This window comes from Tarenaya hassleriana, unplaced genomic scaffold (assembly GCF_000463585.1).
Source record: "Tarenaya hassleriana unplaced genomic scaffold, ASM46358v1 Cleome132, whole genome shotgun sequence".
Classification (NCBI taxonomy): Eukaryota; Viridiplantae; Streptophyta; class Magnoliopsida; order Brassicales; family Cleomaceae; genus Tarenaya; species Tarenaya hassleriana.
Genome location: NW_010963717.1, coordinates 1 through 23,424, shown reverse-complemented (window position 1 = coordinate 23,424; position 23,424 = coordinate 1). Strand labels below are relative to the sequence as shown.

The window sequence follows — 23,424 nt, the reverse complement described above, 5'->3', positions numbered from 1 at the left end:
ATTTTTTTTATAATAGTTTCTAATTTTATCCCTATTAAATTTTAATAAATTATTAATGATAACATTGTTTTTATGTGGTTTTTTTTATCTTTTCTTAAAAAATATGAAATAACCTAAAACAATAATTATTTTGAGTTTTTTAATTTTTTAAATTTATGTTTTTATAAAGCGACTTTTTAAATTTTTAGAAAAATTAATTATATAAAGATGTGATTGTCAATTTTTTAGTTTTTAAAATTTAAAAATTCCAAAAACATTTTTCATTCAAGGCCTTGATGCCAGCATTAAGTAAAAAAAAAAGTGGAAGTGTGGTGATAGGTTGGCCCATGAGGAAAGAAGCCTAAAAAATCTGTCGATGAAAGGCCCGGTGGAAAAACGCATCTCCTCCTCACCAGTCACCCCCAATTTCAGGAAATTCAATTCAAGCGCCATTCCTAAGCCCCGCCAAAACTCGAAATACCAAACAAGCTCCAATTACATTCTCCTCTCAAGTGAAAAATAATCGATCACAGAGAGAGAGAGAGAGAGATTGGCGATGGAGGATTTCGCTTCCGTGGTAAGAACTTTTGTCTTTCCTTTAATCTCTCGTCTCATTTCATTTCCAGTTTGGTATCAAATCTGTACAAGCCGCTGTTTCCCGAGAAAATTCGGCGGAAAAATACCATGCTCCCTGAGCGTATGCTTTGTTGTTAGCTGAAATTCACGCTCACCTTTTCTTGAGATCCTTTCTCCGGACACCCGTTTCTAGCCGATTCCCTTTTTGCTTATGTAGGAAAATAACAAGCTAATTTTCCTCGTAGGTACCGGGATCTTCCGATTCTCAATCTCTCCTTTCCGGTGAGTGTCGGATACGCTGATAGCTTGGGACATTCTCGTCGTCTTATGCGTTATTTCTGACTCTTTTCTTTATATGGGTTTGTTGAACAGAACCGCCGGATATTAGGAAGTGGTTTTCGAGTTATGTTTATGAATCCGTCCCCTTGAATTCGTTGGCCGGGGAGAGTGAAGCCGAAGAACATCAGCTTTGTGCGGGAGGTTCTGATAGGGAAAATGTCGGCGCCAAGTTTGGTTCCAACAAAGATTGCAAGCCCAGGAATATGAGGCCAAGCCCGGTAGTAGTATCTCATTATCAGCATCGTAGATTTAGCTATTTGCAGTAATGTTTCGATTTCTGGTTTATTATAACGCACCCGCGCTGGTGAGTTATTTCCCAGATGGTGAACTGTCTGACAGGTTTGCTTTTGGCAGAACCCAGATGGTGAACTGTCTGAATCAATCCCTTCTGGTAAGCCCTGTTCTGTCATTCTTGAAAAACTAGTTTCTGGAGGGTATATATATGTCTGGTTTACAGGAAAATGTTGGAAAAGTGTAGTTTAGCTCTTGAGTTGAGGCATATGCTCTGAATTGATCTTGTTCCCTTCTACGTGTTCCGCCAGAGCCTCCGGATATAGGCAATTGGTTTTCGAGCTATATCTATGAGTCACCTGTGCTGGACACGAGTGATGGTCTTGTACTGTCTCTTCCTGGAGAAAGCGAGGAGATAAAGGAGAAGGGAAAGAGAAAGGAAAAAGATAATGAGGAAACAAAAATTGAAGGAAGCGATATAGCTCATGTGGAATTTGAGCATGAACCCTTCTCTTCTTCTAAGGTATATGACTACTGAGCTCATAAGTCATGATTAGGCTGCTATACTTGTTATGCATCAGTAACCACTAAAAAAGTGTTAGTGAACCTTTTCCCTGATGGTTGTTTTGGTATGAGAATGCCACAAGATGATTTTTAGTTGTCAATCGACTCAATCCTAACTGTGAACTGAAACTGTATGAGCCACACAAGGGAATGTATAAGTTATCAACAAGCTGATTCTGTCCATCTACATACTCTTCTTGTCCAAGAGGACCAAAATTCTGAGGAGATCCGGTAACATATCTATGACATACATATTTAGAGTGACATTGTCTTAGCTCTCATGTTCACAGTTTCTCAAATTGTTTGTTATTTGTCAGATCTCTTATCTCTGCTTGCTCATGAATCACTCTTTTTGCAGGTTACAGATTTCTCTGACCCGCCATCCATGCTTTCGGGTTAGCTTAATCAGCTGTTTATTTGTAAATTTCATAGCTGGACTGATCCAAACAAATGTGTTATTGACCTGTTGAGTGACGACTAATGTTTAGGAGAAGAGCTTAAAAATCAGAATCTTACTTTTGTGTTTCTGTGTTCTGTCAGAGCCTCCCAATGTTGGAATCTGGTTTTCCAGCTATGAGTACGAATCTCCAGTGCTCTCTGAAACTCGTGAGCTTGGATTCAGTTCTCCTGAGAAGGAGCAGTTAATCATCGAAGAGAGTGATGCAGAGGATGAAAATAGTTCTGGAATTTTCCGAAAGCCTCATAGCAAGAAAGAGGTTATTGTCCCTGACAGGTTAAATAGTTCTGGAATTGGAAGCTCCTCAGACAAAACACATTCCGATAGAAACTTGGAAAAGAAGCCAAGTAGATTGTGGAACGTCTCAACAGAAGAACTGAAACAAGAATCAAGCTTCAGCCATGGATCTTTTCCTTGTGAACCTAAACAGGGACCTAGCTTCCTGTTTGGTGTGAAACCCCAATCAAGTTTGAACCATGGAGCTTCTTTTGCTGGACTGAAACCACAACCTCTTGGAGAGATCGCCACAGTTAACTCTGGCCAAACCCCCCCTAGAGAAGCCACTCAAAAGGCTCGCCTATTTGATCATCTGGAATCCACAACCCCAGAATCAGACGACAAAGAAAATGTTCACGGGCAGAGCACTGAAACTGGATTTGTGACCACAAGAAAGGGCAGATTCAGAGAATCAAGAGAGGGAAATTCTAGGACAAAGCCGGATAGAGGAATTCTGGTGGAGTGCTCAACAAGTAAAAGGTCAGAGAAAATCTCCGGCGAGGGAGATGAAGAAACTAAGAAGAGGAGAAGAGTTCTGGGAGAAACAACGAATCTCCAGTATTCGCGAGGCATGGAAATGGCTGGAATATGGGTTTGCCCACAGAAGAACAAGCCGAGCTTAGCTCCGCCATTGAAGCAGCTCCGACTTGATGCATGGGTACATAGAATCTGACTCAGGAAGAATGCTTCATCAAACCCGTACGTTTCTTGTTCCCCCTCTCCTTTTTTCCTTTCGTGGATTTGCCTGTTCTCATGTTAAAGCTCCGCAGTCTGCAATTTTGACAGTACAAAAGTAGTCTCTTTTGTGTTTCACCCCCCAAAGATCAAGGATTTCTCTTCTGCTTTCAAGTCAAGAAATGCCCTATATATCTAAATATGTTTTCATCTCTGATTTGAATGAATATGATATCTATACTCTATCATATTTATTTCGTACGTTTGGATGGGGTCTTAGAAAGATTATGGATAAGAAATAAAGGAATTAGATAAACACAAAAGTATGACAATTTTAACGTTTTATAAAAAACTTCCAAAGAATGCTAATAATTTTTTTTTTGAAGATTTTGTTATAATGAGTTTAAAGTGCAAGTTTTTTTCTTTTTTTTTTGGGAAATATAATAGTTTTAATGTTTTCTAGGATAATTTAATTGTCATCAGGTTTCGGAAAGGGCGAAGAAACACTCATCTTGGCTTCAAGCATTTTTTTTTTAATCAGCCAAAAGGTTGGAAATTAATCTTGTGGGTTTCACCTTTCAAGAGAGAAGATTAAAACTTTCGAGGGGCTATGGGTTCGGCGGCGTGCTTCGTCAAGTATCTCCGGCGAGACCATCTCCTCAATCTCGCCGGAAAATCATCGCTTGGCCGCAATCACATCCTCCAGAGCTTCCGGGCTCTCATCATCGAATCCGCTCCCTCGGAATCTGTCAAACTCAACCGGCTCTCTGGTTCCGATTCCGGTAATCACATCTTTTGGGGCGCTTTATGTTTCGTTTATTTCTCTTTTGGGTGTTTGATCTCATTGTTCGTCTGTTTTCCGTTTGATCTCCGCATTTTGAGATTTCGCCTTTTCTTTATGCGTGTTATGTTGCTGGGCACTTGACGATAACGACGTCAGGCGTATGAGAACGATGCTGTTAGATAGTAGAAAAAAGAAGTAGAAGAATCATTTTCCTTTCCCATTGCTTCCAAATTGACTCCTTGGTACTTGTTTTTGCGCTTCTGAATTTGAACCACGATGTAAAATCCTTTATGCGTTTTTCAGACATGATAGCTTTTCTCGAACAAGAACATGAAAATTTTACTATGATAGTAGCTTGTCTCGGTTAGTTTGAATTCCAGTAATCATATAACCTATGACATGAAGACTGGTTGCTGTTTGTTTCAGGGACCGAACCAAACACAAATTGCTCTGCATTCTTTTAGATGTTCTTGTTTTGTGTTATTAGGTTGGACCCAGACAAGTTTCAAACTCGAACTTGACACCTTTACTATCCAATTCAAGACACATTGGAGAGAAGTCTCAATCTTGAACATGTCACTGGCATTATCTAAGCCAAGACATGTTGATGCATATTTCTGCGTTTTGGACTTTTACCATATGTGAAATTAGCTTTGTATCCTCTGATTTAAATCAAAGTCTGTGCTGAAAGATCCATGAAATTCATTGTTTTTTTTTATATCAATAACAGGGATTATCGAGGTCAATCTCGACAGGCCTACCGCCAAAAATGCCATCAGTAAGGAGATGCTGAGAAGTTTGCAGAATGCTTTCGAAACGATAAACAAGGACTCATCTGCTAGGGTTGTGCTGATTAACAGCCTGGTCCCAAGGGTTTTCTGTGCTGGTGCGGATTTGAAGGTAATCAGTCACATTGAACTTTCTTCTTCTGAGATATTCGGGTTTAATCTTCTGGGCATGCTTGGAAAACTTTTTTGCTTGGAATTGGCAGGAACGTAGAACAATGAATCCATCAGAGGTTCACGCGTTTGTGAACTCGTTGCGCTACATGTTCTCATTCATAGAGGTATCATTATAGTTTATATGCTTAACCTGTTTTCATATATAAGCTACTACATTCGTTCATAAGAATTCGTCAGGGAAAGTTAGCAGTGGTAAAATGAACCTGAACGAGTTTCCTTATTCAGATGACTAGTGAGGATTATATCTGTCTGTCAAACTATACTTTAATTATGTTTTTAGATTTCAATTTAGAATCTATGGAAAGCATATTCGGAGTTTGAAGAACATTGAGATAGTGACTCCTCCACTCAGATGCAAAATTTTCTATATCTAACTTTTTCTGTCAACATTTGTTGTACTTTTGTTTCTATCTTTTGTGCTGATATGAAAACAGAACCTCCATCTTCCATCTTTACCAAAGCTGGCATTATAGTATGACAGTGAGAATCTTTAGATTTCTGAATGTGTATTTGGACTTGTGGACTTGATGACCAATAGGTATCGTATGCTATAGTAACCTTTTATCTTCTATGCTCTGAGTTTACAGGCACTGTGTATTCCCACTATCGCTGTAATCGAAGGTGCAGCACTGGGCGGTGGACTAGAAATGGCCCTATCATGTGATCTTAGAGTCTGCGGTATTTTCAGATCCAATCATTTTATGATTTATGCCTCTTCCTAATATATCGGAACTTACCTCTTTTCCTCAAAATTTGTAGGCGAAGATGCAGTATTCAGCTTACCTGAAACTGGGCTTGCTATTATCCCGGGGTACAGAACAGCTTGACTAAAGATGTTGTTGGCCATTTCGGTATTATAAATTTTTTAGTGATTCTTGATTGTTGTTCAAGGGCTGGTGGCACTCAGAGGCTCCCGAGGCTGGTGGGAAGATCAGTTGCAAAGGAACTCATATTCACTGGTCGGAAGATTGATGCAAGAGAAGCTGCACGGATTGGTTTGTGATTATAAATTGAATCTTTTTTTTTTTACCTCAGAGGCTAATATTGTTTGTTAGAAATTAGAATGTGAAATTGTTTTTGCCACATGAACTAAATCCATTTCTGACATTATACATTCTCCATAAGAGGTAAAAGAACTGTCTCTAGCTCGTACATATATGCTTAGGTTAAGTGATTGTTTGTGACTGCAGGGCTTGTCAACTTTTGTGTGAATGCAGGCGAAGCTCAAAATAAGGCACTCGGGATAGCTCAGCAGATAAACGAGAAGGTAGGCTGATTCTGGATATCAGTTTTTATTTTCGAAATTTTACCTTTGAGTCTACTTACATATTGGACCTCTGGGTTTTCTGTTAATTTTGAACATTGATAATTATGAATCACAAATTCGTAGACATTACTTCCCGGACTCGTGGTTTATCCTCTACATAAGCATATTTACAAACCCGATTAGCATTTTCTCCATGAATGACAGATTAGAGTTTCACCTTTTAGAACATGTGTAATTGAATGAATGGGACAGGGTCCAGTGGCGATTAAAATGGCGAAGAAAGCAATAAACGAAGGCCTAGAAACAAACATTGGGTCGGCATTGGAGATGGAAGAGATGTGTTATCAGCAACTCCTCAACACCAACGATCGTCTCGAAGGCTTAGCTGCTTTTGCCGAGAAGCGTAAGCCCTTTTACACCGGTAAGTGAAACATATGCATGATCTGAGTTCCACACACACACACACATATATATATATATATGTGTGTGTGTGTACATCTTAACTCTTGAATAGATGTGAAAATAATACGTTTATGATTCGGATTGTCCTTATAAAATCTACTTTGTAGTTGAATTCATGTACTAAATAAGAGGACAGAATTCAGATTCAGAAGCTTTGTACATGGTATCAGAGCAGCGTTGCGATCTGAACTATATGTTTCTTTTTTTTTAATTTTCTAATCTTTTCTTTCATTTGTGTTTTGGATGTTCATATATCCAAATCATTCAAAGGAGAGTAAAAATCCAAATTCAAATGATGTGCTATGACAAACAAAAGTCAAAGCTAAAAACTCTAAGATCAAGCAAGATGGTATGACAAAAAGAGTTAAAGTTAGAACTTTAAAGTCAAGCGAAGTGATTTGAAAATGGTTAATGCTTTCTAAAAGAACAAAATTTGGTGTTTATGAATTTTTCCATAGACAATGAAAATGTATGGACGGTTTATAGCATTATCAATTCAAGATTGATTTTTTCATTCTTTCAAAGTTAATCTTGAGGGGAATGTTAAAATGGAAAAATGAATATGTGATGGAAGTAAAATAAGATTTGAGATATGATGGAGAATAATAATGGATACAATATCATTATGTCGAATATTGTGTATCTGATTTGTTTCCATTGTATCTATATTTCTTTTTTACTCCGTTTCTTAATTTTTCTATAAATATGTATTTCATTTTCATTGTAATATAACAATAAGAAGAAGAGATGTAGCAATAAAAGTGTTGCTTTGGCATGTTCCATTATATTTGGTTTTGACGCTGGTCCAATTATAATGTGTATTTGGGCTTTGTTTTTATTAATATGTGATAAATACTGGGTTATTTATTACAGATATAACATAGTATAGGGATAATTAGTAGAATGCCTTATTTTCCTATGTTCATATATGCTCATTTTGTACAGTTTCAGTAACACAATATTAAAGCCAACGGCTTGATGGTTTTTGTACATCCGGCAAACACATGTATAAGATCATGCATACACATATCAATTGCGTGTGGTTTTGCATATGATCGAAAAGCATGTTGTTTACACTATACAGAGTCATACTGTGTGCTGTTTTTGGCACTATCGGAATGCATGCTGTTTAATTGGTTTCGGCGTCCACTCCGTGCTGTTTTTCTTGTTTGGAAATGCATGTCGTTTTAATTGTACAGTTGTCGACTGAGCGTCGTTTGTCTTGTTTTCGAAAAGCGTGCTATTGCACTCAAATGGAAGCCGACTTGCTGCTGCTTTCTAAGTATGCAGTTTTGCTCATAAATTAATTTTCCAGAATGCTGGAAATAAAGTTATGGATTTTGAAATATAGTTTTATTCCAGATTAAAATTATTTTTCCAATCATATAATATATATATATATATATATATATATTGATATTGTTAAAGTGGATGTTGATATCGTTCAATATGGATCTTGTATAAATATAACAAGCGATTTTTTAACAATTATTATTCCTATATTTAAAATATAAAAACGTTACAAAATTTATTGATTATAATTAATTAATATTTATTGTAGAATTTAAAATTTTTAAAATCGTTATTGAATTTGTCATGTGTATTGTGCTTTAAATTTATTAAAGCAGTATTTATACAAGTGAATAATACATTGGGTTTCCGCCCGACGAACTTTTCTTTTCGAATAAAATTTATAATAATTAATATTATAATGATAGTAAAATAATCGTAAATTGGAACGTACAAAGGTTTTGTGTATAAACGTATTCTACGAGTATTGTAATTTTCCCTTAGATTTAAAGGAAAAGATAATTTCTGGGTGGGAAGACAAAACGTAGAAACCACTTTTAATTAATTAGAAGTTCTGTTTTGTCTCACGCGCTCCATCTCCTGATTTTACGAGAATTGGGTGAAACCGCTGGACTATAGTCCGGCGATTTATGGGCGGTGTCGTTCACGCGCCATATGTGCGAGTGTGACAATTTTATGGGTTTGATCATGGGCCTTATACTGGTTTAAGACAAAAGCCCAACAGGCCCGTAGTTGGGCCCTTTTGTTTGCATATTCTTTTCTTTGTTTTTTTTAATTATGATAGTTAATTGTCTCCTATATCGAGTTAATTATTTCTAAAACATTCCGAATGTCTCTTTCTTTTTAATAATTGTAAATATTCCGAATGCCTCCGCCAACGCATTCACATGAGACACCAACAAAATAACAGATTTTTGTTTACAAAAAGAATGCAAAACACTTATAGAATAATATATTGGATTTCGGCCCCACAAACTCTTCTTTTTTCAATTTATTAACTTGCATTATTGAAAAAAAAACGAGAACAAATAGCTGTAAATGGGAAAGATGTGCTTATTTCACGATTGAAATAAAGTTAATTAACCATGAAAAGATTGGAATAGATGTACGGATAAAAATAGCCGCACCCCTCGACTGATTGTCTCTTAATAGTTATATCCAATGATACTAAGGTGAAAAGATTCCATATAAAAAAATATTCGTTTTTGGGTTTTCGGGAGTCAGGACGAGATGGGCCCATCCAAGTTTTATGGTATTGGGCTGAGGAAAAGAATATGGGCTCACTCGCTTCAGATTTGAATGGGAGTAGGCCCATTAAAGTTGAGAGGGATTGGGCCGACGAAACCCGATTAAGATTAACAACGAATAAAATTACCCCACTCGCAGCATTGGCGCGTGAATATTACTCGCGCATTTTCCCTGGACTGTAACCCACCGAATCCGGGGGGTTTCGCCGTTTCCGGAAAAAGATGGGTTTCTAAGCGCGTGGGAGCGGGAATCTCCTCATCCCTTGCTTTTTTTTATAAAAAAAAAATTTGTGGGTTTAGGGGAAAAGAAAAGGAAAAATATATTATCTTGCATTATAAATATATTTTTATAATATAATATTGATATTGTTACATTGGATGTTAATATCGTTCAATATAGATCTTGTACAAATATAACAAGCGATAAAAAATGAAAGCAAAACTTAGAATTTGGGCTAAAATACGACAAAAGCGGTACAGAAAAAATAAGGATGGGGGCAAAAGCCTATAATAAAGCCCAATGCGAAGATAAATTACAAGTATAACTCACGCGATCTACGCAAAAAGAAAAATTCGTTGTGACAATTAAATTCGAAAGGCATGTTGCTTAGACTACCCAGAGGCATACCGTGTGCCGTTTTTGCTACAGTTGGAATGCCTGTTGTTTAATTGGTTTGGGAGTGAACTTCCTGTTGTTTTTTCTTGTTTAGAAATGTATGTCGTTTTACTTGTAGAGTTGCCGACTGGGCGTCGTTTGTCTTGTGTTCGAAAAGCGTGCCATGTAACTCACATAGAAGCCGACTTCTTGTTGTTTTCTAAAAATGCAGTTTAGCTCATAAAGTCCATCCTTGTACTCTTTTATTTCCCCGCATAGCTTTCGCCATACTATTTTCGTGTTTTCTTTCGTTCTTTAATTTTCCAGAATAATTTCCTTGATATGAAATAAATTAATGGATTTTTTTTATATAGTTTTATTCAAGATACTGATATAGATAAATTATTTTCCCAATCATATAATATAGATATTTATACTTTTTTACAGTGGATGTTAATATCGCTCAGTATGGATGACGTATAATAATAACCACTGGCTAGCCATTAAAAAGGAAACCAAAACAGAGAATTGCTAATCAATTTTCGAGCAATTTGTATATAATTTTGGCTTAAAATATGAAAATTTCGACGGATCTTTGAAAATTTAAAAAAAAATAAATAAAATGGCCGAAAAAAGAAGACAGGTAAAAGCCCAATTGATTAAAAGGGGACTATAAAGCCCAACAAGTGATAGAAATTCGAAACGGGAAAGACCCAAACCCGAAGACGAATTACGTGTAGAGCCCACGCGATCCACAACCACTCTCAACCGTAGCGCGTTTTCCTCACGCGCCCATTTTCCGTGGGTTATAACCCACAAAATCGCCCTTTTTTTAGTTGCTCTCCTATTTCGGCGCGTGGATTTTCTATTCAGATTATTTAAATCATTTTAAAAAAAAAACTAATTTAGCTTCCCACTTATATCCTTTGTATTAATATTTATTTTATACACAAATTTTTTTGCTATGAAAAAATAGAAAAATATTCGCTTATGCAAAAAAATATTCGGTGTGACAAATAAATATAAAATTTTAATAAATCGTACGAAAAAAATTCATGAAAAAAAACTAAAAACCTTTGCGAAGATCTTAGAAACCAGTATTGTTTTTTACGCAAAACAAATTACGATAATAATATGATATCCATTAGAAATAGACATTTAAATATTTCAAAAAAGGATTTTAACTTAAAATATAATAAAATGTTTAGAAATAATTATATTTCAAGAGAAAAATCCAAATTTTTATAATTTTAACTACAATTATATTTTAAATAATAATAATAATAATTTATGATACATAGTCTTACAAGGCGCAGGGCGTATTGAAGCGCAAATGGTCTCAAAAATCCGAGACGAATCACAAATATATATATATACATTTTGAATCAATATTATAACTATTAAGTCAAATATATAAATTTTAAAGATAAAATTTTAATATTTAAAAATAATGTTAATATTTAAAAATATTTAAAATATAATAAATATATATATATATATATATGTATATATATATACACACATGTGTGTGTATATATATATGTTATATGTATAGACATTATTAAAAAAAATCTTATATTTTAAATTCATCGTAAAAAAAAATGATATTTTTCTACACGAATTTAGCAAAATGTGACTTTTTCCTATACTAACTTTTAATTTGACAAAAACCTATACGAAATTCACAATTTTTCCAAATCGATACACGAATTATCCAATTTAACTGCGATTAACTATAAAATCTGAAACGGCGTTAAGTGTCCGTTAAAGAACGGCTGACGTGGTAGGCCACGTTAAATTTTTTTGTCACGTGAGCAATGTAAGATATAAAAAAACAAAAAAATAAAATTGAAAAAAAAAATTAAAAAATAAAAATACAAATACAAATATAAACACATATATTCCTATATATAAATATATCTATATATACATATAAAATGGAAAATATATACATATATATACACATACATACAAATATATTTATAAATACACACATACACGTATCTAAATAAATATACACATAGATATATGCATATGTATATACATTAAATATATATGTATATATATATATATTAAATATATGTATAATACATGTAAGAAGACACATATATATATACATATTTAATGTGTATATTTATGTATAATACATATATCTGTGTATGAATATATATATTTGTATGTATGTGTATATATATTTTGTATAGATGTATGTATATATGTGTATATTTTTTATTTTGTAAGTATATATAGATATAGTTATATATAGAAGTATATGTGTTTATATTTGTATTTGTACGTAAAAATGAGTATATATGTATTTTTTTATTTTTTTATTTTTTTTTCTAAATCTGACGTGTCGTGATGACGTGATTAAAATTTTCCACGTGACTATCATGTCAGTCGTTTTTTAACAGATACTTAACATCGTTTCGGATTGTATAGTTAATCGCAGTTAAATTAGGTGATTCGTGTATCTGATTTGAAAATTTTGTAAATTTGATATATGTTTTTATCAAATTAAAAGTTAATGTAGAAAAATATCATATTTTGTTAAATTTGCGTAGAAAAATGCTATTTTTCTAAAAAAAACACAACATTTTAGGAACTTCTACTGAGCATATCTGTCTTCATGATATAACTCAAAACAAAAATCAAATAAGAAAAGCTTCAAAACTCCAAGCGGACAAATTGCGGGCAGTGAACCTAAAAGGAAAGGGCACTGGAACTGGACGGCAGAGAATAAGAAGAGATGATTCACGAAGAAACATTAGGCCATATTTACACAAACAAAAAGACTCGGGATTTACAATGGGGGTTGCTTCCATATGTTATGGACTCTGTTTTCTTTCTTCCGAAACAGCAGCAAATTCACTAATATGGCTCTCTCTCTGTTTCATCAGTAGACAGAGATGTCGAGGCTTATGCTTCCCAAGGGGCATGCCTTTGCGGAGAGTTTCTCCCCTGAAAGCTTCTGGTCCGAACGACAACGCACCCACAAGCACGAAATCCTAGCCATAGCAGCCTTCCCCGCCACTTTCACCCTGTACACCACTCTCATGCCTTCTGCCGCCGTCCATATCGGCACAGAAACTGCTGTTGGGTCGAAACCCTCTAGATCAGTCTGAGTCACCACCACCACTGACCCATCATCAAACACCATCACATCCCTGGGTGGAACTGCTTTCACACTCCTTGGGACCAAGTCGTTGGTTGTATCTATTATGGGTTCCTGAGATTTTGTCACTCTGAGACCGTAATACTCAAGAACAGCCTGCACAAAACTGATGAGTTAAGAACGATTGCAAATGGGATTCACCACATGAAGAACAAAAGAGCGCATTCCTTCCAGGTACCTTCCATTGGGAGGCTGCTAGAAGAACTCTTGGTCTGATGGACCTCGCATATGCATATGCAGCTTCGGGCGTCATGCGCTTGTGATGCACCTGTTTTGCATGAGAGAGATGGATAAGAAAATGGTGTCTTTTACCCATATTTATCTTGGATGAATTGAAACACTACTAACCAAGTAACATATGACAATAGTTGTGCTTCGGCCCCGACCAGCCTTGCAGTGAACATAAGTCGTCTTTCCAACCAAAGCATTTCCTTCAAATTAGACAATTAAAGCTCATAACGCTTTGAAATCGGCTTCCAACAAATGCAATATACTTTAACAAAAAAAAAAAAGGAATGAACTGGCTCCAAAGAACCGCTTTACATGACAATTTCCGACGCACAAAAATATTTCGAAGAAACATATCGTACCTCGATACATGGAACGTAACAGTAAACATATCAAATGAGGAAGTAAACTTACTATGAATGAAATCTACGGCCTGGCATATGGCTTCCATAGAAGGAGCAAAGCAATAGTCTCTTGTGGGAATAACCAAGTGGTCAATACAGTGAGACTGTCATTAGAACAGTGAAACTAAATCAAGTTGGTATATTAGCAGGTGAAGAGAACCCAAAAGACAGTATTATTGAAATGGGCAGATTAAACCCAGGGAGAAAGAAAAAAAACAAACTTTGTACAGAGACGATGGAACCAAAGTTTCATATGGTTCATTCAGAGTGATCACCCCACAAACACCGAGATCTTTAAGACGTGGCACGTCCGAGGGAAACGGAACAGCTCCCAGCAATATAAACTGGAGAAAAGAGAGAACCGTGTCAGCATAAGAGAGAGGTCTAAAGGTCAAAATAATATGCTTTTTTTGGAGACAGGCTCCGAAACATAAATGCAGCTCACTTTGAAGGTGAAACATTAAACTTCAAGGTGAAATCCAAGTACAGCCACATTTTAACAACTAATCAAAACTGGCATAGTAATACATCAGACTAGCATTATATTCGAGTGTGTGTATGAGATAGCAATTGGTAGAATTTGAAATTCAGAATTTCAGATTAACACAGACTGCCAAAAAAATTCTATGAAGAATCACGAAAGAAACATGAGAAATTTACCTCCGCCATTCTGTCCCACCACCGGAACTCGGTCTCCAGCTTATTCCTAACAACATTATATATCAGAGTCGGATAGAACAACGCACGAGCTCCCACACCGACCATTACCCTCTTTGTGGACAACACGATTACGCTTCCTCCGCTCAACAAAACTGCCTTGTCTCCCTCTGCAACCCTATTATCTTCTTTATCCTCCCCGACCGACCTCAACCCCTTCTCCTCTCCTCCTTTCAGTTCTTCGATATACATATCTGCGACCGAAGATATACAGTTCTACCACACCAACAACCTAGTTTCCCAATCGAACCCCTATTCACCAGCTATATATATACAAGCGTATCTACACAGACAGGATTATTCCCAACAACAATCGACGGAACCAGGACATAAAGTATTCACATCAGAGGCAACGGAAACCCTAATTATCTTACAGGATCCGCAGACAAAGCCAAGAAAATCTACAGGAAATCGAAATCGCAGAAAAATCAAGGGGAATGAACCGGAGAATAACGGGATTCAAAACTTTCAGGGAGATCACCACCATATTTCGCCGGAAGAGGACTGGATCAGGTGGCGGAGGACAATCGCCGGGAAACTATGGATCCGCCTTTCAATCGGAGAGGAAATTCTGGAATCGAAGAATCGGGAGAAAACCCTAGAGAGGATTTTGGAAAAGTCCGATTTTTGCCTGAACGCTACTCCACCTGATTGTTCTAACAAACTCTCTTGGGTTGGGGGAGAGGACGATCCGAGTGTTGGAGAGGGTTCTGATAAAGTCACGGCGTCCTCGTGGATTGATTTCGTCAAAGTCCATGTGTAGTTGACACGTGTCCTTTATTCGCGAGGAGAAAGGTGAGATATATATATATATATATTGTGTGTGGGAACAAACAAATATTTTTTGTGATTTATTACGCAATTTAAAAATGCCCAAGGGTGTACAAGTATAACGAATCAAACATGAAATCATTATCTAAAGACTAGTCCTAAAATAAAATTTTATTTTTTTGTAAAATAAATTAATAATAAATTAGTTTGAATGTCTTACCATGAGGCTACAAAGGGTTGAAAAGTTTGCCAAATTCCGAAATTAGGCCATTGGAAATAAGAATAAGAATTTTATCATATTTTGAAAGTTTGGATTTGGTCGGAACCATATAAGACTTTTGGTCCTGCAAAATTATATGTTATATCACCCACCTTCGTATAATATTATCATAATTAAAAAAAAAAGGATTTATCCTCTTAATCTTCTTACTTAAGTTGCCTCAAATTTAATATTCTGACTTGGCGATATATTTAGTCTTCAAAATTCATTAAATTTCATTCTCATATATTTAATAACAATATAACATTTTTATATTATTTTTTTTGGATAATTCAAAAATTCACTTATCTTTTATTCAATTACATATTACAAAAAAATATGGATAAAATACCCTTTTCACGCTTGAAATTATACACAAATTAATAGCATATTTTTCATGTTCTCTTATCATTAAATTATCTAAATTTGAGTATATTATTTTTATTATTGCCATGACTGCCGTAGAAAAAATATAATACGGTTTAAAATAAAGTGAATACAGATAATATATATTTATATTTAGCTTTCGAAATTCATTAAACTTCATTCTCGTATATTTCATAACAAAATATAAAAAAAATATAATATGGTTTAAAATAAAGCGAATATAAAAAATAACGAGTTTTGCTCGCCATTGATGAAACATAGCAATATACATAATAATATTTTATTTTATTTTCGCCAGTACAGTATCTTCTTTGGGCATTAATCTAATATGGTTTAACAATATATTAATGTTTTATTTAATGGTGATTTGATTAGCGAATGATATTATTATTTTTAATTCACTTGGGCTTAGCGTACGCAGACCAAAAGGCAGGGAATCCGGGTTCGGGTTCGGGTTCGGGTACGGGTTCATGCATTGCCTACGCAACCTGTGCCTTCGCGCATCTCTTTTTTTTTTTAAATCCATTTATTTTCTACTTAATAATATTATCCAAAATTACTGTACTGTTTATCCCATAAACAATTAAAAAAATTTAATTTTACTTATAAATTGTATAAAACTGTAGATAAAAATGTTAAATTCCCCCATTAAAATAAAAGTTGTTTACATAAAATTATGTGTATATAATTTTTTGCCTTCTTTCATCACTGTCTCTAGGTACGCCATTGTATATATATAATTACATTGTTTGGGATACGGACGAATTGAACGCATGCATTTTTTGTTGTATATCCAATTAGATAACTTTATAATAAATATGCCATGGATCGAAAAATATGTATATAAAAATTATCTTATTCAACCGATGGTCTCATATATATATGTACTACATATACATATATATACATATATGTTACAGAATAAAGTGTAACTGATGCAAGACACCAAGTTGAGTTATATGTTCTATACCAAAGCTTTTGTTCCCTCCCATCTTTTTTCTTAACCCCCAAGTCTTCCACCTTCTCTCTCTCTCTCTCTCTCTGTGTGTACACAAAACCAACCCTCTCTCACTTTCATATTCACCTTCAACTAAAAACAGAACATTTCAGCTTAGCATCTCTCTCTCTCTCTCCAATGGCGGAAACAAGCTCCAAATCAAAGAAAACCCACCAAATTCAGAAAGAAGGTGAAAACCCCAGCAAATTCTACACTCACTTTCTGTTCAAAGCATTCGCCGTCACGCTCTTCTGCGTCATCGTCCCTCTCTTCACCTCTCAGTCGCCGGACCTCAATAACCAGACCAGACTCCTCGAGCTTCTTCACCTCGTCTTTGTCGGAATCGCCGTCTCCTACGGTCTCTTCAGCCGCCGGAACTACGACGGCGGCGGAGGCCGCAAAGAAAACGCCGTCCATGGCAACAACCACAGATTTGAAAACGCCCACTCCTACTTGTCCAGGATCCTTCATGTATCCTCTGTTTTCGATGACGATCACGACAACAACGGCAACGAATCTGAGCCGTCGGATGAGTCAGCCGCCGGAGGTTACAGTAAGGTTCAGACATGGAGAAATCGGTATCAGATGAACAGCTCCGAGGTTGTCCTTGCCAAAGATCATGAAGCTGTCGTGGGTCAAGTCAGTTCAAAGATCCGTGAAAAGCCTCTGCTTTTGCCTGTTCGGAGCTTGAATTTGTCACGGGTTTCAGACTCCGGCGAGAATTTAACCGTCTCAGGCGTGAATTCCGATCGCCGGAGACAGCTCTACAAGAGTTTGAGCGAGAACTCTGTGAATCACAACAACGTTGTGCTCCCTTCACCGATTCCGTGGGGCTCGAGATCGTCCGGGATCGAATCTCAGCCGTTGATCAGGTCGGAGGCCGCGATCGAGTCACTGCCGATGATCAACTCTCCGAAAAAGTCGACACCTTTGGCCAATTCCTATACTGAGTCTTTAGCGAAATCGGCGGAGGATTCATGGAGGAAGAATAGCTTCTACGGCGGGTTTCATCCGCCTCCTCCTCCTCCTCCTCCTCCGCCGTTTCATAAAGCGGCGGCGAAGAAGGATTTGTCCGGAGGCTACAGGATTGAGCGAAAAGAGTCGAATCATAAGATGAAACTCGCAGAGGGTTCGTCCAAAACCTTCAGGACAGCTCGGTCGGAAGCTTTTTCCCCTCCTCCGCCGCCGCCGCCTCCGCCGCTGGAGTTTTATAAGTCGATTCCGGCGAAACCCAGAGTAAGCGAACTGAGAGTTACCTCAAATCACGAGACGATGCCGTCTGAGAACTCCATCAGGAGAGTCAGGTGGGGTGATCCGATCATCAATGGATCAAATCAAGGTCGGATTTTGGGAAAAGGGTCGGTAGAATCGCCGAAGAAGAACAAAGGGTACGATCCAGAGATGGGAAAAGAAGCCGAGAAGCTGGGTTTCGGGGATCGGAGAGATTACTTGCGAAACAAGACATACAAAGATTTTCACGAGAAAAGATTGGACGAAACTGACGAAGAAGACTCGTACAGCTCCGAAGAAGACGAGATGGATGATACAGGAGCTAGAAGTTTGGATTCGCAGATTCTGGGGAGATCAGACATGGACGGGAAGAGCAGAAGAGAAGAAGAAGATGGTGGAAGTCACAGTGAAGGAGAAGAAGGGCGTGACGTGGACAAGAAAGCTGATGAGTTCATAGCCAAATTCAGGGAGCAAATCAGGCTTCAGAGAATCGAATCGATCAAGAGATCTGCCTTTGCTTGCTCCAACCTCTCCTCCAGGAATCCTTCAACGTGATCGTTTCTTTCCTCTCCGCCTTTTTCTTTGATCGTTTTACATACTCCTAATGATATGCAACTTCTGGGATTTAGACACAACCACAGAAACATTTCATCAATGTTCGGTTCAAGTATTACATCACATAATTTGAGGGAATCTGTAATCTCTCTCTCTCTCTCTCTCTCTCTGCATATGTAAAACGGTTGGTTGGGCTTTGAGTAATCTGAGTTGGGCCTAGCTCAAGACCAACTCCGAGGCCCAATAATGGCCCAAACGTTTTTTTTTTGCATATGTAAAATATGTGGACCAACACACATATATATACTCCTCTTTTAAAATCATGATCACTGTATTTGCAAAGGACTTGACGGTCATTATACGGAACAAAAACCATGGAACTAATTAAGAAAAATTACAACTGCTACCTTCAAGGGAGAGGTCAAAAGGGTCTTAGGGAATCTTATAATGCACACATCTTTCCCCACACGAGATTACCGGAATACCCTTCACCGGAGGCGGTGAGAGATCGGAGCTCCGGGGCACCAGGGAGAATTCACGGCGGAGGAGAGGCGGTGGCAGGAGGGGCAGAGGGTGAGAGTGGTGGGAGGGGGCATGTGCATGCACAAGTGCGGCGACGTCTTCAGAGCCCTCAGCTCGGCCGCTTCCTTCTGGAGCCTCCTGTTCTCCTCCGTCAGATTCTCGCAGCACCTCCTCAAGAACTCGCAGTCCACCTCTGTCTGCTTCAGCTTCGTCCTGTTAACGAAAATTACCCAGTTACCCTTTTCCGTCATCCGTGATTACACCGATCCACAGAGGGCATTTCCGGGAATTCAGAGACTCGTCTTCTCTCTATGATCTCTTACCTCGCTCTCCTGTTCTGAAACCAGACCTCCACTTGTCTTGGCCTCAATCCCAGCTGCTTCGCCAAAGCCAGCTTCTGTCTCTGTGATAGTTACAAGAAAAACCCTTTTAGATCAGGTGGATAATTACAGTGTCATCACTTCCCCGGAAAGTAATCAAAATGCTTTTTTGACCAATAAAGTTCATTCATTTCTAAGCTAACATATTAAGCAAGTAAAACCCTTGTTCATCATTTTCTCGGCAACCAAACAGACAAGATTTTCCCGGTCCTGAAAACTTACAGGATTCAGGGTGTTGTGATCCTTGAAGGTCTCCTCAAGGACAGCTGATTGACCTTTGGACAGCCTCAGCTTCTTCCTGGACGTGTCGCCGTCTTCTTCGTCGCTGATACCGCGCGAACATGGCGGATCTGTGTCGTGATCCTCAGATCCGTTCGTTTCCCGTTCGCTTCTCTTACCGCTTGCGCTTGAGACGGTGCTGTTTGGGGAGGAGACGCCGGCTTCGTCGTCGCACTCCGCCGCCTCCGATGTCGACGGCGCTCGGTTCACGTCGATGCTGCGGATGAATGTTCTTGTCCGTACACGAAACGGCTCGGAGTTTGGCGCTGCATGCAAAAACAAAAAAGGTGAGCCTCTCTGTTTTAGGTTGATTCTCATTTTTGTTCAGTGGAGGAAAAATGAAAAGAAATTTTTTGGCTTTCCGAGGGATCAGAACGGTGATTTTCCGGTTTCTGTTTGGCAGCCGAGAAAAAAGAAAATGGAATGAAAGTTCACGGAAAAAAAATGGGTAGGAAGGAAATAAATCAATCCTTGAAAAAACAGTTTTTTTTCCCGGGAAAGCTGTAAGGGGAAACAGAAATTCTGGATTCAAGGATACCTGAGGAATTAAAACTGCCGTTCCACGAAGATTTTCCGAGAAACCCGAACGGAGAAGATGGAGAAGAAACAGAGGGGGATGGATTCAGCTTTGGATTCGTCTGGTTCTGGGGAAAACCCAAGCTCAAACTCAGACCGAGGTCGTCTTTCTCGACCATCATATTCTTTAATCGGAATTTTCTCGGGAAAAAAACAGAAACCCACGAGAAAATTGCCCTTGGCTCTGCTTCTAGACAGAGAGAGAGAGAGAGAGTTGATGGTTTGATGAATGATGAGCATGGCACAAATGAGGGGCTTATATAGAGGAGGGTGCTTGGAGTGGGGCTATTTAAATATTTTATTTCATTTTATTTTATACTGTTTATTTAATAGCCTATCTTCGTCCAATGATGAGTGGGGCGAATAATTATTTTATTTTCAGTTGTATACAAATAACAAATAACAAATTTATAAGCACAAACTCGGCTTCTTTGTCCTCCTTTCTGTCAATAAAAAAAATATATGCATTATTGTCCCTTGTAAAATATGATAAAATAATCATATTGATATATTTTTTTGTCACAGCAATAACAAATTATTATGATTAACAATAATAAAATAACAAATTATTATTCCTTCCTTGCGAAAGATAAATAAAATGGAGTATTTTTTTCGTTAAATATCTTTTTATTTTCTTACTTTTTGGCATTTTTTACTCAAAATCACCGTAAATTAATATTTTTTTTAAAAAACAACAAAATCGAAATCAAAGAAAGAGATTCGAGGTGGAAAAGTAGGTAAAAAAAAGTCAAATCTTCTTTGAATGCTTGAATTTGGTTTGAGCCACTACCCACTACCCACGTGGAAAATTTTTAAAAAATACTGTGTCAAAATATAGTTTTAAAAATTATTAGACATAAATATATTATATTATGTATTTATAATACAATCATGTTCTAAGAATGGAATTTTACTTTAAACAAGTCTTTTATAGTTTAGTGTGCTGATCTCAAAAAACGAACGGAAATTATTTTGGATATGAAAAGTTTAAAGGTACCGATTCATAATTGAACGCCGTTAATAATCATTTTATGGTATAACCAAAAAATTATTATTAGACATAATTTATGTATTTTTTTACCATGATCATAGTATTTTAAAACAAACATGTGATGATTTTCTTATGAAAAACCAGTGAGAGATTTTTTTTTCAATCCAACGGAAAAGGGGATATTTATTATTTTCGATATAAAATTTGATCAACATAGCAGAAGAAAATCGTTATGATATATAATATAGCGCACCGGTCCATTATTATGTGACAGATCTGCCCTTCCAACGACAAATCTTTATGAACGAGTATCTAGCATTCAAAGTTGGGTGGGCCACCACTCATACGTTAGCGGGGGCCTGCCGGAATGATCCAACGGCTGAGATTTGTTCCTAAGTTTGGCCCCATTTATCAAACCATCCAATCTTTTAACTGGAGTGATATGATTTGAACCCGACACACCTAACAATAGATAAACATAATTTAAATAAAATAACATCATTTTAACTATAAAATTCTAAAAAAATTCTAAATTTATCAATTTTTAAAAATAAAATCTAATTTTTATTTTTTATCAAAAAATTTTAAATTTATTTTTCGTTTTTCAGTAAAAAAATATATACAAACTTTACAATCGTTGTCATTTTTAAATCTTAGTGTTAATGTGATATACCGAAATCTTATTTGATAAGTTAACACTTTAACTATATGTGATATTTTTAATCCACATTTTCCAATAGTGATATGAAACAGTAGCGATGGGTTTAAAATAATAATTGTTATAAATTTAGATTTATATATAATTAAAGAATCAAGTTGAGATTTTATTTTATAAAAATTAAAGTTTAATCTTTTTATAAAAATCGATAAATTCATTTTTTAAAAATTTTAAAAAATATTATTTCGTGAAAAATAGAAAGATGACATAGATACAAATAAAATAATAATTTTAAAAGTGGAATAATGAAGGTAACTAAATGGGGTCATTACAGAAAGCTGAGGTTGTAAGCCAAAAGGGGTCTCTTTCATTCGACTTTTACATTGGTGGATCAACTAGTACGGAAGAGAACAAAACTCTTTACCGACCCGATTCGAGTTCTCATATGGGGAGAGATATTCACATTAATTTTCTTAATTTTATGCGAGATATAGTCGGACCAAAAATACGATGAACTTCCGGATTACTAAAAAAATCTTTTGCAAACCATAAATAAACATTTATTTATCGATTTTGGTAATTAAGAAGGAGAACAAAAAACCAGAGAAGAAAAAAGAAGTAAAAAAAAAAGTCACGTGCCAATGAAACGGCTCACGCGCGCGCGTGTCTTCATGTCTAGTGACGCGCCGACATCCCCGCTCTTCGCAATCATTTGATGCTCGTTTCTTTTTACAACTTACATCTCCCGATTTCAATGCATCGTTATTCTCTCGCATGCCATCTTTTAATGATACTCCCATTCTCTCGCACATGTACGTGTGTGTATATATATATATATCATGATTTATTTTTATTTTTTTTATAACATTGGGAACCACGTGACTACCTAACCTTATAAACGGAGACAAACTGGCCACCACCCGCACCTAACAGTCTCCATAGATCTCTGTCCGCCGGACTTGGCCACCAAGCGCGCCTAACGTTCGGGCCATAGTTGGACTTAGGCGCCTGCGGGTCAAACCCCAAACTCACGACGCACGAGTCTGCAACACACGCGTGGGATGTAAATCAGCCCATTAGAATAGGCTGACAAGCGAGCAAGTCAGAAGAAGAGGGAGCGACAAGAGGATTCGATCCCCCCACCTCAAAGAGTTGCCCCCTGCCCTCTGCCACCTGACCTGACCCTAAGGGCCATGATTTATTTTCTTTATAATTGAAAACTGTAATATAATTTCCAAAAGTGAAATTTTTTTATAAAATGTAAATGTTTATACTGTCTGCAAAATATCATGGCTTTGGTTTGCATTGAAGTGTGAAAAAATGTCATTCCCCATGTCCTTTCATTGCTAATAACTCCGTATTTTGTCGGTTACTTTTTTTAACTACGTAAATTTTATACACTACATATAGTATTATTTAGCCAAATTCACCTGATTCACGATTATTTAATATTTTACGTGAAAAGAAAACCTCGTATATTAAATTAAATACATACGTGTTCTTATTTATTAAAGGGAAAAAACCCTAAAAATTCCTGAACTTGTATTTTGGAGTAATATTAATTCCTAAA

The 23,424-nt window shown here is 36.7% G+C and overlaps 5 protein-coding genes across 9 annotated transcripts; 3 read left to right on the top strand and 2 right to left on the bottom strand.

The window, feature by feature from the left end:
• The first annotated feature begins 417 nt into the window (after positions 1-417).
• LOC104807915 lies at positions 418-3,669 on the top strand. 4 transcript variants are annotated; one of them, XM_010533359.1, is made up of 8 exons: positions 418-556; positions 801-837; positions 928-1,112; positions 1,234-1,285; positions 1,437-1,648; positions 2,048-2,084; positions 2,230-3,121; positions 3,581-3,669. In XM_010533359.1, the coding sequence occupies exons 1-7, from the start codon at positions 536-538 to the stop codon at positions 3,093-3,095; spliced, it is 1,410 nt and encodes a 469-aa protein (XP_010531661.1). In that variant the 5' UTR covers positions 418-535; the 3' UTR covers positions 3,096-3,121; positions 3,581-3,669. The 4 variants fall into 4 exon arrangements, with proteins under 4 accessions (XP_010531661.1, XP_010531663.1, XP_010531660.1 ...); XM_010533361.1 differs by having other exon boundaries at positions 928-1,115; positions 1,249-1,285; XM_010533358.1 differs by having other exon boundaries at positions 928-1,115.
• LOC104807916 (probable enoyl-CoA hydratase 2, mitochondrial) lies at positions 3,615-6,783 on the top strand. The gene is made up of 8 exons (XM_010533363.2): positions 3,615-3,879; positions 4,612-4,781; positions 4,873-4,947; positions 5,431-5,521; positions 5,603-5,654; positions 5,735-5,838; positions 6,034-6,110; positions 6,363-6,783. Exons 1-8 carry the CDS (start codon positions 3,708-3,710, stop codon positions 6,537-6,539), a joined length of 918 nt encoding a protein of 305 aa, XP_010531665.1. The 5' UTR covers positions 3,615-3,707; the 3' UTR covers positions 6,540-6,783.
• Positions 6,784-12,360: 5,577 nt separating this feature from the next.
• Positions 12,361-14,935, bottom strand: LOC104807914 (putative dual specificity protein phosphatase DSP8). The gene is made up of 6 exons (XM_010533357.1): positions 14,193-14,935; positions 13,754-13,876; positions 13,543-13,636; positions 13,249-13,331; positions 13,079-13,168; positions 12,361-12,996 (listed from the first exon to the last, which is right to left on the bottom strand). Exons 1-6 carry the CDS (start codon positions 14,439-14,441, stop codon positions 12,622-12,624), a joined length of 1,014 nt encoding a protein of 337 aa, XP_010531659.1. The 5' UTR covers positions 14,442-14,935; the 3' UTR covers positions 12,361-12,621.
• A 1,584-nt stretch (positions 14,936-16,519) lies between these two features.
• LOC104807911 (formin-like protein 1) lies at positions 16,520-18,517 on the top strand. The gene has a single exon (XM_010533355.1). It carries the CDS (start codon positions 16,802-16,804, stop codon positions 18,446-18,448), a length of 1,647 nt encoding a protein of 548 aa, XP_010531657.1. The 5' UTR covers positions 16,520-16,801; the 3' UTR covers positions 18,449-18,517.
• LOC104807912 (homeobox-leucine zipper protein HAT4) lies at positions 18,419-20,440 on the bottom strand. Of its 2 annotated transcripts, XR_770856.1 has the most exons (5): positions 20,168-20,440; positions 19,573-19,895; positions 19,294-19,373; positions 18,856-19,183; positions 18,419-18,511 (listed from the first exon to the last, which is right to left on the bottom strand). XR_770856.1 is itself a non-coding variant. In XM_010533356.1 (4 exons), exons 1-4 carry the CDS (start codon positions 20,325-20,327, stop codon positions 18,937-18,939), a joined length of 810 nt encoding a protein of 269 aa, XP_010531658.1. In that variant the 5' UTR covers positions 20,328-20,440; the 3' UTR covers positions 18,751-18,936. The 2 variants fall into 2 exon arrangements, 1 of the variants encoding a protein (XP_010531658.1); XM_010533356.1 differs by lacking the exon at positions 18,419-18,511 and having other exon boundaries at positions 18,751-19,183.
• Positions 20,441-23,424: the final 2,984 nt, after the last annotated feature.